At 37.4% G+C, this 17025-nt stretch overlaps 1 protein-coding gene across 1 annotated transcript in view; it reads left to right on the top strand.

Annotated features, from left to right (window-relative positions):
- Positions 1–17025, top strand: part of LAMA1 (laminin subunit alpha 1) — a gene marked incomplete at its 5' end in the record, with an annotated part of 105386 nt that overhangs the window by 24800 nt on the left and 63561 nt on the right. Inside the window, 6 exons of the mRNA XM_082046579.1 lie at positions 5768–6010; positions 10040–10219; positions 13122–13211; positions 13685–13802; positions 14923–15101; positions 16532–16637. Of these exons, the coding sequence (XP_081902705.1) occupies positions 5768–6010; positions 10040–10219; positions 13122–13211; positions 13685–13802; positions 14923–15101; positions 16532–16637 (916 nt within the window). The remainder of the gene's footprint in view (positions 1–5767; positions 6011–10039; positions 10220–13121; positions 13212–13684; positions 13803–14922; positions 15102–16531; positions 16638–17025) is intronic.

Raw genomic sequence — 17025 nt, 5'->3', positions numbered from 1 at the left:
ATCAGTATTGAAACTGCATTTTGTAAGGGTAGCCAGTGGGTGTATCATGTTTTTTTTTTTTAGCTTACATGCATCATAGCAACTAGGTACATGTATTCTGTTATGCCTGTCAGTCTTTCCAGGACCCAGATGTATGATAGTCTTTCTTTTCCACTTCCCGCTGCCTTTTCCATTAAATGTGTGACAAAGATCCAGAACTAGGGAAATAGTAGTTTAGCAATGAGGTGTAGTATTGATGTACAAGATACCAAAATTTAATTTATGACCTTGCACATCCTACACTGGCAATTCTATAGAAACAGAATGCACAGCAGGAGTTCTAGATAAAAATGTCATTTTGCCTGAATTTGGCTCCTCTGGACAGCTGCTTTGTGAAATTATAGTGAATTATAATAAATGCTGAATATTATAAATGTCAGCAGTGTGCTTGGACCAACTGTTACATATTTATCTGCCACACCATTAAATTAAGACTATATTCTTCTGTTTTATTACCATGCTTCAGACTTTAAAGGTATTTAAGTGTGCTTCGTATTAGGTGTAGCAGAAAGGCACAATGTATGACAAAGTTCTTGAATTGTAAAGCAAGCCCAATTGTTCTTGGAGAGCTGAGAAAACACTTCTGATTAAGTTGTAGCTCATAAATATTTTGTGAGCACCGGATTACCACTCAGAGTAATTTGTAGTTTCTGCTATTAAAGAAGTAAAAAATAATGTAAATATTATAATATAATTTGTACAGAGCTTTTGTCTTGAAATCAACAGGCAAGAAGAGATTTCTGTAAGGAAAAATGCCTTGCTGATGTAAAGAGATACTATTCTTTTGACTTCACTGGACCAGTGCTAATTTATTGTGTGTGACAAACTTCCTTAAAAGCCTTTCATGGCTCTGTAAAACTTGTGATGCAAGATTCAGAGTGCTCATCTCTGCTTTCTTACAATACACTTCTTGAGTAAAATGAATTTTTCTTCTATTCCAAAACAATGGTCACACACAATGAATCAAAATCTTAGAGAAAAGATAGTTCAGGAAACTAGAAATTCTACTGGGTTTAGTTTATTTTTGACTTCTAACAGCACAAGTTCCTCAGAGGAAGATGTTGCAAGCAATTGGTAGGCCTCACAGTCTCTCTATCCCTTTAAAAGTCAATTCTGTGAACAATATAGGCTGATACTCAGAATATCCCTTCATGTAGTCTTCTACTCAGTTTGCACAGATTAATTTTAGGTTTTTTTGGACAGTAAAATGAAATCTGAGAAAAAGAGGCTTTTCTGTTAACCAGGTTTATATGTGTTGGCAACACTGAACAGAATGGATTTTCCAGTTTCGCTTAAAATGTGGAGTAATGTTAGTTGTAGTAAACATTTTCAACTCAGTACTTGTCATGCTATTTTGAAAAGCATATTTAGCTGTTCTTTCAATTCCTTCTCTGCAGTCATCCTGAAGGGAAGATTTAGCTGAATTTATAAAACCAGGAGGACCCAGTCTGCCAAGAGTCTTGCATTCCTCCAGGCTTATTCATTTTGCAGTCTTCTGCATTATACAGTTCACATTATGCCCATGTGATTTCAGTAAGGGATGCAATAGGACACCGAAAGTGATCCTGAGGTCCTAAAATCAATTCTTCCTTACAGCTTTTTTCAAGGTTAGGTAGAGTTTATATTTGAATTGGGGTGTAGATTTGAAGTAGCAGTTGGTACCCCAGTTTTTACTAGGTTAAACCTTTCTGAAATTTAGGAAAAAAGTTTTGTGTCTCACCTTTAACTTTTCACTTTTGAAGCCTGGGGCTCAAATACTCATAGATATGAAAAGACGGAGTCTTCCCTTATCGTTACTTCCTTTTGTGCAAATTGAAAAATGTAACTGGGAGTTTTAATCCGAAAAGACTACTAGAACTGTGCTTGCCAGAGCATGTATCTGTGTGGACTGTGGAGCACTGACCACGCTCCTTGGAAATGGGGACTTGTGGCTAGTGTCTGCTATGGGGCCACTGATAGCTGAGTTTACAGTCTTGAGCCAAAAAAAAGGGCAAAATTTCCTGATGAACTGAGAGAAGGGTTCATTTATAAATCTGTTTCAAGAATAATGTACTTGGTGTTGCTGGATCTGCATTCAGGGAAACGAGGCCATCAGAAAGGCTAAATAAGGCACAAGTGCCTTGTTACCTTGGTATTGCTGCTACAAAGAAGAGGTTCTTCAGTACAAGTTTATTTGGCTGGTCTTTACAGTTGAGACTGAAATGCCTGTAAAATGACACTTTTAATCTATGGCTGCTTGGGAATTACTGACTTGCTTTGGCTTGTCCTTTTTACCCTTGTAGCTCAATAAGGAAATGAGTTCTGGGAAAGCTATACAGTCAAACTAAAGTGCACAAATCATTAGCTCTTGCCACACAGCTCAAGTTTATCACGTGGCTGATTGGTGGACACTGAATGGATGTGGAAAGTGTTAAGAAACTGCCTTTGGTCATGTTCAAGCCTGAAGAATTTATTCAAAGAAAAATGTGCAAAGAAGTGCTCTGAGGATATGGAAAATCAGCTTGTGTTACATGGAGTTCCTAGTTCTGATCGATTTTTGAGTTGCAGAGGCTGTGAGGACTGCAAAGCCACTATGTGCTGATGTTCCTTAAAACAACTTCATCTGCAAACACTGGGAACACCTTAATTCCTTCCTCCAGCTTCATTCCCTTGCTTGGGATTGTAATCCCTGAGGATATAACTCCTACTGACTGGTTCTCTTGTGACTTCTTGACTGCAGGAGCATTTATGCAAAATCCTTTTATTTCTGTATTTAATGTGTATTATTTCAAGGGCTGACAAATTCTCCTGGTGTTCCTGATATTCATTATCCTGTGGATTTACCTATGAAGTATTTTTCTGTGTGTGTATGGAAGAGACTTAGAGGATCTGGGAGAAAAGGGAATAATTTTCTATGCTGTGCATACTTTAAAGGTTTATAGAACCATTCACTCATTTTTGAATGCCTCCTTTGGGTTCATAGTGTCAGATATCTTAATTTCAGCTGTTGGTAAAGTGTAGGCATTCAGGAAAAATCAAACCCTTGATGTGTTGAGTATCAAATATGCTATTTTTCTGGAAAAAATGATTTGAAAACATTTAATTTATTCAATTATGCATTGGATATATGCACAGTTGCTGTGAAAATTTTTATCTTACTAGCTTTTCACTCTGCCCTCACCAAAGAAACTTGATACTTAAAATAAATTTAACTTGCATTGTTAAAAAACTTTTATTTCTGTAGCAGTGGCAGCAGTTAGCTTGTGATGAAGGATAGCTCAGTGTTACTAGTTGGAACTGGATTTAAAACTAGCTACATCAGCTGCAGACTATAATGGGTCTTGAAAAATCTCAATGTAATCAAAAGTAGATCATTTGTTGTTCAGCCAACTGTGTAATAAGTAGGGAAGTAGTTTAGTTGATGACAGCAAGCAGAGAGGAAAAATATATAAATAAAACATATCTAAAAGTTTTTGAGGAAAAATTTCTACCATGACATTGGAAGAAAATTGGGAATCCAGTTTTGCATCTTTTATGCATTTGAGAGAGATAATTGCTCTGTGTCTCCAAGTTCCTTTGAAGTCAGTTACTAAGCTCAGTCAATAAAACTTCCCTAGTTCTTATAGTTTTCTGCAGTTCTGTGATGGAGAAAATACTCACACAAGTGACGCTTGTCACATACAAGTGTCTTCAGGTTAGGGGTACTGAAATGACGATACCCCAGATTCTGCTTGTGCATGACCCAGTGCGAAACAGGTGTATAACTCAGCCACTGCATCAAGGAAATCCAGGTTTGTATTTAGGGAATACAGTTGCTTGACTTGGATTCTGCCTGAATTGTATTCTTTTTCCTTTAAAAGCATGTGTTTTAGCATTTTTTTCAGTTGGAGCTTGTTGACATGATGTTGTATTTAAAAGGGGCTTTGCTCTTCATTAAAGCTGGATCGTAATTCTTGGTATTCAATTTACTTTGATCAAATTTTAAGATTGTGTTGAACAACAGAGGATTCACAGATCCCAGAGAATTAGTTTTTCTACAGCTGTAAGTCTGTGACTAAACAGTGAGCTGGCTTCTTTTTTTGTTTACATTGCTGAAATGCTCTGTTTGCGTAAATTTTCATATTTATTGGAATAACTGGAAATATTATGTTTGAATGTGCTCCATGTCTCAAAGGATAAAACTGGAGTGCCTGAAAAGAAAATCAGACCAAGTGTGTATCATGTTTTAAGTTACATCTGATTTTAATCAAAACTGATAGTTTTTTTTAAGGTATTAAATCTAGTAAGTCAGAATTTGAAAATAAGTATCACCAATTTTTTGTTTGTTTTCATGTCTGCAAGATCTGCTAAGCAAATCTCTGCTCACTTAAATAATGTTTTGTTTCAGAAGTATTTTCCTGAGTTGCACACACAATGCACTTACTATGTATCTCTTTGTGTTTATTTCCCCATTTGACAAAATCAAAATCTGCCTTTGTGTCAAGTGCTCTTCTTGCTCTAGCTTTAATCTATATTGCACCAAAAAAAATTGAATTGAAAAATGTCTGAAAGAACTGATTGTGGCCAAATTGGAGATCAATAAATTAAAACTGCACATGGAGACAGGAATTCTGATGACTATACCAACCAACCAGGCAGTCTGCTTATGTGAGAATACACGCCTCTGAACTGGTTGAATAACACAGCATTTTTCTTTCATCTAAATGTGGCTTGATACTATAGTGCATGTAGAACATAAACTCCTATTAAGAAGTCTTATCAACTTGCAAAGACAGCCTTTTTCAGTGAAGTGATGTAGTGGGTATTAGGTAAGGAAGAACAGAGTAGCTTTGCATTAAGTGCACTTTAGTGTTAGGCTCTAATGCTGTAGCTAGTTGGGGGCCAGTGCAGGTTATCTAACTGCCATGACAAGGTCATTTAAAAGGTGATGTAAGCTTAATTACGGCCTTGCCTACTCACGGAAGTGCTGAACAGTGCTGTTGTGTGGATGAAGATGTCACTTTTGACTCAGGATTGTTAAATAAATAGTCAATATTGCTGCGTAGCTTAGAGAGTGTGCATGTTAAAAGAGCTACTGTTCTTAAATAAGGTTATCATGCTTATATTTGCCACATTAATCTTATTAATCTCTGTGTTTTCAGCAGTGTCTGTAAATAGTCTTCTGCTTAAATAAGTTTAGCACAGAATGAAAATGGAATGCACAGGGATTTTTAATATAGACTGTTAAAAGCTTATCAGAAATGCTGTTACTGAGAGGATTAAACTCCCAGCTAAAATGTGAAACAAAGAGATGTTTGGGCTGCAGCTGTTTTGCAAAAGAACACAACCACCCACTTCTTTGAAACCCTCAGTTGTTCAGAAAAGATAAATAGCACATTTCCCATAGAAAGAATGTTATACCCAAGTCATCCTGAAATGTACCATGTAGATATAGATTTCAGCTATTACGTTAACACAGAATGATGCACTGAGTACATTTGGTCTTTTTTTAGTCACATAAACAAATGTTTTGTTGTAATGTTCAGAGTTTTGACAAAAAATTATACATATTTCTATTAGTGAAAGGTTAGACTGGCCTTTTATCAGGAGTTTGTGCGAAAATTTTAGCCAGAGTCACTGCACAAAATTTTACCCTCTCCCAAGGCCAACAGTATACTGCTTTTAAAATTTAAGTTTAGTACCCAGTTGGCCTTTAGTTGTCTTTTACAGCATAATTAAGTGTTTAATTTTTATTCTTGCAATTTTTTAGATCTTTCAAGTTGCATATGTCATTATCAAAGCTGCTAATGCTCCGCGACCTGGAAACTGGATTTTGGAACGTTCCATAGATGGCACAGAGTTCAGACCATGGCAGTACTATGCAATTAGTGATACCGAATGTTTAACTCGTTATAATATTACACCAAGAATTGGGCCACCAACTTACAAGAGAGATGATGAAGTGATCTGCACCTCCTATTATTCCAGACTAGTTCCCCTGGAGCATGGAGAGGTATGTTTGTTTCTGCACTTGCGGTTTGTGGGTAAGGACATGGACTGATAGCAATTTGAGAATGTTTGGATTACAGTTAGAGTTCATCACCCTCAGCCCTAACAGATGATCTGTTATTCTTCTTTAATGATACTATCTTTACATCATGTAGCAGTATAGCAAACTTTTAAACGTTGGGATGAAACATGTCCTTGGCTCTGTGTATTCCCGCTACTAAAGTCTTTGTTCTCTCTCTCCGCATAATTTGATGGTAGCTATTAGCTGTGAATTATTAGTTGCTTTATCCTGAAAGTCTGCAACAGAGGCTCTATGTTTTGCCAGGTTTTTGATTTAATAAAGAAGAACCCTGTGTTTGGAACACCTGGTTGTCTGAGATAAAGCTACAAACATTGTTGAAGTGCTCAGCACAGCTGGAACTCCTAAACAAGCCTTGGCATTGTTTCAGGGATGTAGCATAATTAAAAGCGCTACGAGTTGTGCAGCCTCACTGTTGATTGTTCTTTCTTTTAACAAACTCTATTCATGGTACTTGTGTAATTTATTATGTAGAGGCAGCCACATAATGAAATGATACATTAAAACCAGCAGTTATTCTATTGTGAGTGCTATAATATAAGAATGTGATAATAAATGCAGTGTTATCCCATGGAGAATGTTTGTAACTCTTGTCTTAATAGAAGCCAATATGTTTTTATTTCCTGGTTAAAAAAAAAATAAATACTGGAGTGTATGCAACTGAGGGCTGTCAAAATTCTTCACATAAACTTGAAACATTGTTTCAGGAAGAAAAAAAAAACAATGAAATTCAGTAACATCAAGTCACATTGACTTTAATCAAGTGTTTTTTGCAGTGACGTAAGCACATACCTCAGATCAGGTGGAGCAGACAAAGAAACTTAACCTGTTTCTCCACACAATTAACCAGAAAACCCCTTATGTTGACTCTGTAGGAGCAGTGCCTCATGTGATGTATGTCTGATTTGCCATACAACTCCAAACACGGAAATGCCAGAGATTCTGTTTAGTGACATTTTTTTCTCATTTATTTTCCCTGATGCACACACAGAATTGATTGGGTGATACTATCCAGAATGTAGCTTTTTTTTTTTGTAGTGCAGTAACATAAAAATGCAACATAAGAACATAATAATTACATAATTAAATGGCTGTCTACTACATAAAAGCTGTCATTCACGAAGAGACAGGCTGCTCCTTCTTAGCTGGAAAGGCAGACAGATAGGAATATTCCCTGCACAGAATATCTCACAACCTGTACTAGTCAATCTCGGCACCTGTTTGAAAATACCTATATTTACTGCATTGGAATGGGTTCTGGCCAACCTATTGAACTTAAATATGGGGCTATAGGAAGTCCTGCAGACCAGCAGATCTCTAGAAGCACCTGCCTTGTATCCAGAATTTGTTAGTATCCCAATGTTCTGCAGTCAGCTTGTAGAGCTCTGGTGTGAAAGAACTTGGGGAAGGTAAAAGGACCACATGTCTAAAAGTGGATGTCACTTAGCTGCTACTAGATTTTTCACAGGTTTGAAGAGTTATAGCTACTCTACTGTAAGCTCTGTTTACCTCGTTTATACTGCTTGAAGTTCTGCTTCCAGAAATTAATGTAATGAAGTCATGGTTCACGATAAATTCCAAGGCTTAAACTACAGTTGTTTGGCAATGGTCTTGAATTATGGAGGATGAGTAAACTGAAAATATATAGTACAAATATATTTCAGTGTATCTAAGTCATATATAAACAATATATTGGCCAAATATAGCAGTGTACATGGAGAATGATTCCTTTTCTTCCATAGTTCCCTAGTATCTACCTGTACTGTTTCTTCCTTTTCCTACCAGGAAAGGTGTTTTGTCTCTACGAAAGTTATAGCATCTTATTACAGAATTTCTACTGGTCAAGCCAGTAGGTAGCTTTCAAGTTAAAATGTGAATAATGTTTCACGTTTCATCACTTGAAGGAGCTATTAATGAGCAGAGAGAATATGTATTACTGGAGAATTTGAGATTTAGGCAGGAGAGGTTATGTAAAATGAGATGGCATTTGTCACACAGGAGGTAAGGCCAGTTGGTTGTAATAGGCCTTTTTGGATCTTTACATTTCTGGAGTCTAAGTGATAAAATGGGAACACAACATACTGGAACTCCCAATGCCATGGGTGGGTCCTCTTCTCTGGTGTGGAAATCAAAGAATTGCACTGAGCCCAGCAAACTTTGCATCTGCATTTAAAGGTAAATGAGAGCAGGATGTGGTGTTCCATGTTAGAGTTGAGCTCCTCTATATTGAGTATATATGTAATTTTTTTTTTCAGTGGAAGTAGTGCAGTGATATTTGAATATTTGGCTTACAATTCCCAGACGAAAACATGACTTTTGAATTGATATATCAAAACCAGTTTGCCTATAGAGAACAGACTGAGATGAGGTGGGCATCTTCAGTCTTCAGTTGCATAAAACATTGGTACAAGGAGGAATAATCTGTTCTGCATGTCTGTGACAGGATGGAAAAAGTGGTCTGAAACTGCAACAAGGAAAACATGGCTTATAGATCAAGAGTATTTCTAACAATAGAGCCAGAAAGGGCTGTAATAGATTGCCTTGGAGGATTGTAGAGTCACCACCACAGTGGTCTTCAGGAACAGATTGGTCAAATATCTAACAAGTCTAGTAAAACCTGCTTTGGTGTAGGAAATAGACTGGAAGAATTCTCTGTGTTTTTGTGAGATCTGAGTATTATCTAAGTTGGTGTTAATTTGCAGGATTGGATCTGGGAAAAGTTTGTAGGTTTCATAACTGTTATTCTGCAGCTGGAAAAGGGATGATGGTTAGTTTCTGAATGGGCTATCACAAAAGTGGAATTCTTTGGACGCAGTATATTAGAATAGTTAGGAGAAATGGTGATAGCCTATAAATGGCAAAATTAAAATGTTTGAAGTGTGAACTCCATTACTGGTCTCTGGATGTCTTTGAAAAAACACAGTTACTGTCTAGGAAGCCTCTAGCTCCACTGCAGAAATAATATTTACAAAAAAAGTAGCAAAAAAATCTTTAATATTTAGAAATATTTTGAGAGGAAAGATGTGACAGTACTGTACAAACTTGAAACTATAAATTCAGGAGTAGTATATGAGACAAAGTTACTCTTTATAGATGTGGATGTGTCATGCACTCTAAAATGTGGCTGACAAGCCCGAAGTGTGACTTCTTCTTTCTTGTGGACACTAGGTGAACTGTTTAAAATTTGTGTCCTGTAAGATCTCATTTTTCAGTTTCTTCCATTAAACAGAGCAGGAACTACATGGTGATATGAGACTAAATCCTTGTGTGTCCTTAAATTGCTTTGGAAAGAGGGAAGGGGCTGTTGCAGACTAAGTTGTGCAGCCCGATACCAAGAGCTGTTTTAGTGGGGCCGATTAGGACTGTGCAAGAAAGATGGAGGCCAGATGGTTTGGTTTGTGGTGGCAGCGCATTGCTTTCTGTTGTCATCTGTGTGGTGGCTTCTGACTGCACTCTCATACCACTGGGTATTCCTTGCTGATTGGGCAGCCCTGTCCTGGCAAGACATGGGATTAATGAACCTAGATTGTGCATGTGTGCCGTATGATGTTTTGTAATATCTTTACAAATTACAGAAGAGAAATCTGTAAGGACAAGGTTATGCTTATGACCAGCAATAATTCTCTCCCTCAATAAGGGAGAGAAAGGAAGGCCAGGGAAGCTAAAGACTACTTTGTAGTACTGCTTTTCTCTTTATGCTGTCTCCAGAAAAATCCAGGAGACCTGAGACTATAATGAGCTGAGAGTTGTGGTTTCAGAACTGTGTGAGTCAGGAATTCTACCTGCAGGTAAAGGATGGAGAAGAAAAAGGAATTTGGGGTAGTTTAACATCTCACCATGCTGAGTTGTTGGAAAACAGCTTAAGTTCTATGTTTTTTTGTTCTCACACTAAGATGTCTGTTGTTGTGAATGAATTGCAGTTATGTTTATGATTAAACCAGTCGCTCTTTCTAGATTCACACGTCACTGATCAACGGTAGGCCTAGTGCTGATGATCCTTCACAAAAGCTTTTGGAGTTTACATCTGCACGATACATCCGCCTACGACTGCAGCGTATTAGAACCCTCAATGCCGATCTCATGACTCTCAGCCATAATGATCCTAAAGAACTGGACCCCATTGTTACCAGAAGGGTAAGCTCACTGTTCATAAATTATATTCAGTATGATTTGATGGCAGAGTCTTTTCTGATCTATTTGAGGAGAAAGTACTCAATCCTTGCCATTCACAAACAGAATTATTTTGATAGATTGTTAAATAATTCTTGCCTTTAATATTATTAACAACAATACCTTATCAGAAACAACTTTGAAAAAGTAGTTTTTAGAAATTGTTTTTTTATTTGTTGGCTTTTTGTTTTATTTGTTTGTGAAAACGATTTATGCTAGGAACAGTGTTTATGATGCTTAATCAACAAAGTAAAAAAATACGATTTGGGGGATAGAAATGTCACTTGAGCTTGCTCTTTATGCAATTGCAGTACCTCTTCTGGTCTGTTAAGGCTTTCAGGACCTGATGCTCTGACTCAAAAATAATTATTTTAAAACCTTGCCTTTGTGAATTTTGACATCTGAGAGTTTTCTTAATTTTTTTTGAAGGTTGTTGTAATAAATTGCTTTAAAGCTCATGAATTAATAATGCAAGGCACTCGGATAGAATTCTGGAGAGCATTAACTAATGTTTACACATTCGATATTAAAACTGGGGAAACTGAGTTACCAAGCACTTAGGCTGCCTTCTCCAAGCTCTTGCAGAAATTCAGTGCTGGAGCCCTTAATAACACTACCTACCGTGACTAACTGTTCTACAGTATTTGCTTTGTATTTTGCCATTTTGACCCTCTCTTAATTTGCCTGAGACCCATAGGTTAGGAGATCAGTGGCTTCAGTTTTTTCCATGAAGGCAGGCTTTCCAATGAAGACAGAAGAATACAAGAAAAGGTGTCCTCTTTCCCTCCCTTGTAGCTACTTGCCTTGAGCGTCCTCAGGCAACTCCTTGTGCAGGAGCAGAGCCCTTGCAGTTGGTGTCTTCTCTGATACAGGCAATCCTTGTGCATTGACACTGCTTCTGTGAGGTCAGGCTGGATAGCTGGGTACAGAAGGGAGAAAGGAGCTTTGATTTGGTCCAGAGTTTGGGTATTTTCAGGGCAGCCCCACTCTTACCTCGGTCATGGAGGTGCCCATTCAGCTGCAGCATTTCTAAAGTGTAAAATCTGGATGTTCTACTTGTTCTGTCTGCCCCATCTGAGCATTTATAGTGTGAAGAATGCAAGCACAGAGCATTGGACTGCTGCTCCAGCTGTGCCTAGCTGACCATAGGGAAATGGTTAATGCACAACCTAAGCAGGTGAGATGTTCCCAAGGAGCAGGCTAGTTGACATTTAGGTCTGTTGATTGTATTGTAATACCAAGAAATATACCCCAAAAAGAAACGCTCAACATAGAAGCATGCAAACATACATCTGGGAAACAAGGGTGTTGAAGACAGACATTGCTATTGTTTTTGTAACATACACAGTTGTGCAGTCTGGGGCTTAGTACTACCCTACCTAGCACTGCTTAGTACAGTTTTGCATGAGAAACTATGCATCTTCATTGTCACAAGACATGGATTTTATTGAGCAGAGTTCCCAAATCCTGATGTCTCACCTTATGTCTCACTGTGCAACCAACTACAAGCAAGGTAGTAACTTCCAGCTTACTGGATTGTGTTTTTATTGGTTTTGAAGACTTTGCATCCAGTCATTGATACCAATTGTTTTAATTTCTTGTACATGGTCTTGTGAAAGGGCTGATACAAAACTTTTCTAAGTGTTCAACAGCACCTCTACTTCTGTATGGTATTTATTTATTTCTGCCTGTAGCATTTGATTAGCATTGCACTCTCCTTCAGCTTCAAGCTGCACACAGCTGCTGTGAGCCATACACTGTGAGTCTTAAGAAAACAAGATGAAGGAGGTGAAGCAGGGAATGCAGTGAGAAATACAGCTCTGCTTTTGTCCTACTTTTCTGAGTCTGTACCTCCTTCTCTATAGTAAAGGACTCACTCTTCATGATAAGTCACTGAATGCTTTTTGTAATTCAAGCCTATAACAAAAACCCTGAATATAATAAAAGATTTAAAAACATAAAAAATTAAGTATGAAATCAAAGAGGTTAGTTTGCTCCAGCTCCAAGATCCTTCAAAGAGGCAACAATCCAGGAGTCAGCATGTCTGACCACCCACAGCCATCTCCTCCTCGTGCACCAGATGACTATAGGGTTGTTAGGTCTGAGAGTCTTGAACTCGTTCCTTAGAAGTATCCTCAAAAAGTGTTTCTTTTTCATTCCCCTGTAGTACATACTTGCCAGGATATAAACAGGCCAACCGTGTTGATACTGCAGCTGTAACTGAACCCAGATGGTCATTTCCTGCCTCTTCCCTGCCTTGAAAATTAAATCCTTTCCTTATGTATGTTGCTTTTGCTCACTACCTGGCAATACTAATGGATTGTACTCTGCTGCATCACTAAGTTTTAAGCTAGGAATTTGGATAGAATAATACACTGCCTATACACTAGTAGCAAAGAGTGGGTCTGGAAGAAAGTGCACAAACTGGTTTTAAGGGAGGGCAGAGTTCCCATTTTAAGAAAGCATGCTCTTGCTCCCCACACTGAAGTTAAAATACAGCAATTTGTTATGTTTCATGGCTTCTTACGGGTTGAAAAAAGGATTTTTTTTTTTTTTTTACAAGTAAATTTTGGCTGAGGTCACATTTGGTGGTCTTTCCTTAAGCTGAGAAATTGTGCATACTTATTTAAAGTTAAAAGTAAATTATAGTTTTGTGCTAGTGAGGAAAAGTATGGGGGGAAAAAAAGAAGTCACAAAATGGAAGGATTCTCCAAGTGGCAAAAATTCAAAGCCTCTTTATTTTCTTGGAATTTTTCAAGTCATGGAATAGTTGAAGGCTAGTATTTTATTTTCCAGAGTAGGGGGAAGATCTAAATATATGTAAATGTCTTTTATTCATCCTTTTTTGACTTTTTTTTTTTTGTAGTACTACTATTCAATAAAGGACATCTCTGTTGGTGGCATGTGTATTTGTTACGGCCATGCTCGAAGCTGCCCTCTGGATGAAATCACAAAGGTATTCTTTAATCTCATTGATTTATTTTCACATCAACATTTCCAATTAAAAAAAAAAAGTACTTTGCCTAAGGAGAATAAGGAGGAGGAGGAGACTAAAAGAGATCTTTTAAGATAAGGTGCACAAAAATTATTTGCTGTAATTTTCTTCCTTTTCTGTGTAAGCATATCTGGGTCTCTGCTAATGTAACTTTCTTGAAGTAAACTCTATTTGTTTAGCATTTAATTGAAACAATTTAAGGAGTACAAGAAGAAACAGATCCTCTTGCAACAACAGGGGATTTGTCCCTCCTGTTCTAGAAAAGCTACTCCCCAATAGTCGATACAGCATGGTTGAACAGTCTAATGCTAGTTGTGGGGTATTTGTGGGTTTTGACATTTTTTGGAGTAAGTCTGATATCAGGCAGAATTTTGGCAACATTGATTAAGTTATCCATTTAAAAATACTTTAAGAAAGCAATCTTGAATTCTTAGAAACTGCAGTGCCAATGTGAACACAACACATGTGGAGAGAGCTGTAATGAGTGCTGTCCGGGCTACCACCAGAAACCGTGGAGACCAGGAACCATTTCTGCTGGGAACAAATGTGAGAGTAAGTGTGCACAGAGGTTCGGGAAGTTTCATAAAGGCTTATCATATTGTTTGAGGTTGCTTTTCATACAGATCTGTACTAATTCCCAAGGAATATCCTCAAGCTAGTAACTGTCTTCATGGGATTGTTTAGAGGCAGAGGACCTATTTCTAATAACCATTAAGATGTTTTTAAATATTCTATCCAGTGTGACTCCCTGGCTAGTGGAGTTATCATGTGCTAAAGCTTTCAGAGTGTCTTTTTGAAAAAGAGTTGGAGATTTGTTATCCTCTTGTTAAAACTAGCATCACTTTGTTAGCTACTTAAAATGCAAATTTCTTATATTGATCATAAACTTTGTCAGGTAAACAGCTTTGTTCTGATAACACAAGTTTTGAAAGAAAACGCGTATTGGCCAATTACATGTCAGATTGTCTGATAGGTCTTTTCCAACCCAGTCGATTCTGTGATTCTGTGTGTGATTCTGTGATTGATTTAAGCTGTGCTAGTACAGCTGAATGTGTTGCTGGAGCAAGTTAGTGCATTTTTGCTCTTCACATTGCTAATGCGTAACACAAGCTGCAGACAATTAAGAATCTACCAGATAAAATTTACAGTTGTGAATGCAAAAGTAGTCTTTTTAGTTGAAGTCTTCATACAAGTCTTAATGTCACTCTTCAGAAAGTTGGTGTTTGACTGTTTGCACCAAAGTATCCTCTAAGCTAAATCGAATTTATGCTTGTGTGTTGACTGCTCAGACTTCTGTCTATAATATAAATAAGAGAAGAATGATGCTTTTTTTTTTTTTCTTCTGTAATGCAGAGGACAGAAGCTATTGGTAGTAGTACACATCACTGTTGACATCAGTCCTGACAGGGTTGTCTCAGTGGGATATACAGGATACTGTTAAAAATAGTGCTATTAAAGCAGTGACAGTGGTTTGGAAATGTGCTTACCTGCTAAGAAATACAGTGTATCAAGACTACTGAAGCACATAGCATGGTTAAAGATAAAAAAGCACATTTATGAGATGAATTGATATGCTCTTCTACTTACATTTTCCATTTTGAAAAATGTCAGTATTATAGGAACTGTTATACGATGTATATAAAAGAAAGGATTTATTTTTCATTCTTCTCAGAGTGCAACTGTCATAACAAAGCAGAAGATTGTTACTACGATCAGAGTATTGCAGATCAGAAAAGGAGCATGAATATTCATGGCCAGTATACAGGAGGTGGCGTTTGTTTAAACTGTACTCAACATACTACTGGGATCAACTGTGAAATGTGTGATGATGGATTTTTTAGACCACAGAAAGTAAGAAAATACTATTTTAATGTTTTGGTGAATTACAACATATGATGTGTATTTCAGCTCATTGTAATTCTTATATACATATATATATGTATCAGTTGCAGAATAGTTAGAAACTATAGGGGTTTTTTTTATAGATGATACCACAAAAACTTTCAGAGAAAAACAAAGTGCTTGTTCAGTTGCATGGGAGGGCAGGCCAAGCTGCTGGAGAAGAAAAGAGTAAGTGTAGATGAAACTTGGGGTGCTAGTGTGGAAATGTAGATGTTCTGATAGGAAACTCATTTCTCCTGTACATAAAGCTCTAAAAAGTGCCAGTGTTGAAGTTTCAGTGTCTTCAATAATGCAAAAAGTGTGTACCATCCTATATTTACCCATTTCAAGCAGTGTTAAAAAGGACCATTACATGGTTCTAAGATCAGACTCTTTGTCTCATGAGGTGTTGCAACAAATCTTCTTCTTCTTTACATGATTGTTGAAGAGCATGTGTTTTCTGAGCTTGTGTACTTTCCAGTTACTGAGCAAGTGGCAGTCTTTGAAAACATGACCTAAAATCCACAAAAGACATTTGTTAAGATGTGACTAACAGAGTGAAACATATGAACTTCCTGTCCTCTGCATAATGAGACATACTGAAGGTCTTGCTTTGGCATGCTCATGCATATTTTGGAAAACTCATGCTTTAGAAATCCAGCATAAATTGGTGCAAAGGGCAAGATGAGTCTGTAGGAGTATGGTTAGACAACAGGTATAGCTCAGCCAAAGATGTAAACCAGCGTTGGAGATTGTATGATTCACTTGATGTAAAAAGCATTGAAGTCTTCAATCCACTCCTAGCAAATAAATTGGTATCTAGAGGTCATTACTGATTTACTTTACATGTGAAGCACCTCAAAGGAAAATTTTCCCTGAAAAAAAAATCCTTGCCATATGAATTGCATTGTCTTATATTTCAAAGATATATAGATCGTAAAGTTAAGAATGAATCTTCATGAGTTGATAATCTGTCCTGTTTTTGAACGTAGAGCCAAGGATTTATTTCATTTTCTTCCTCTTTGAACCAGAGTATCTTTGCAAAAAACATCCAGTCTTGTCTTAGACATTTCCACAATTTTTGGCAAACCGTCACAGTGGTTAATTGCTGCTATATTAAAAAAATATCTATTTAAGTTGTGTTGATCTTCAGCTTCCATCTATTAGCTGTTACTACACCTTTGTCTGTGCTATTGAAGACCAAGTTTTCTTTGTGTCTTCCTGCAATCCCCCGATCCTCTGTTTGCTAAAATTAAAATAGTCCCTTGATCTACTACTGCATATTAACTTTTCCAGTCTTCGTTTGTATTAGTTCTGGTGATCCCAGACAAGAAACAGATGCAACTTAACTTTTTGCAGTTAACAATCTGAGAATTTGACTAAGAACATTTGCTTTGTAGGTTTCTCCCTATGAGGATCACCCCTGCTATCCCTGTGGCTGCGACCCGTTTGGCTCCCTGAGTTCTGCCTGTGTTAAAGACGAGCAGCATTCTGACTCACAGCGTGGTAAGACCGCGGGAAGCGCCTTTTCTCTAAACTTCAAATCTGGCTATATTTCTGGACATTGAGGGAGCACTATCTACTTGTGAATGGCTGCTATTAAGGTAGCACTTCAGAACAATGGTAAATATTTAGGAAGGAGAGATGAGGCACAACATATATACATTTAGGATTTTAAGGTATGTCAGGTGCCTGAATGTGTTCTTGTGTGGGGATGGTGGGGAAGGGGATGGGGAAGAATTAAGATCTAATGCTGTTTATGAATGCTGTTACAGCTGTCATGGAATCCATTTTGCTGCAGTTTCTGTGCATGTGGCACTCTAAACATGAAAAACAGATGGCAAGACTGACATTATGCCAAGTATCTGTGTGGAATATAACATGGAGTGTAATA

The sequence above is a fragment of the Streptopelia decaocto genome, assembly GCF_964273445.1.
Source record: "Streptopelia decaocto genome assembly, chromosome: 2".
Taxonomy (NCBI): Eukaryota; Metazoa; Chordata; class Aves; order Columbiformes; family Columbidae; genus Streptopelia; species Streptopelia decaocto.
This window is presented reverse-complemented; position numbering and strand designations above follow the sequence as displayed.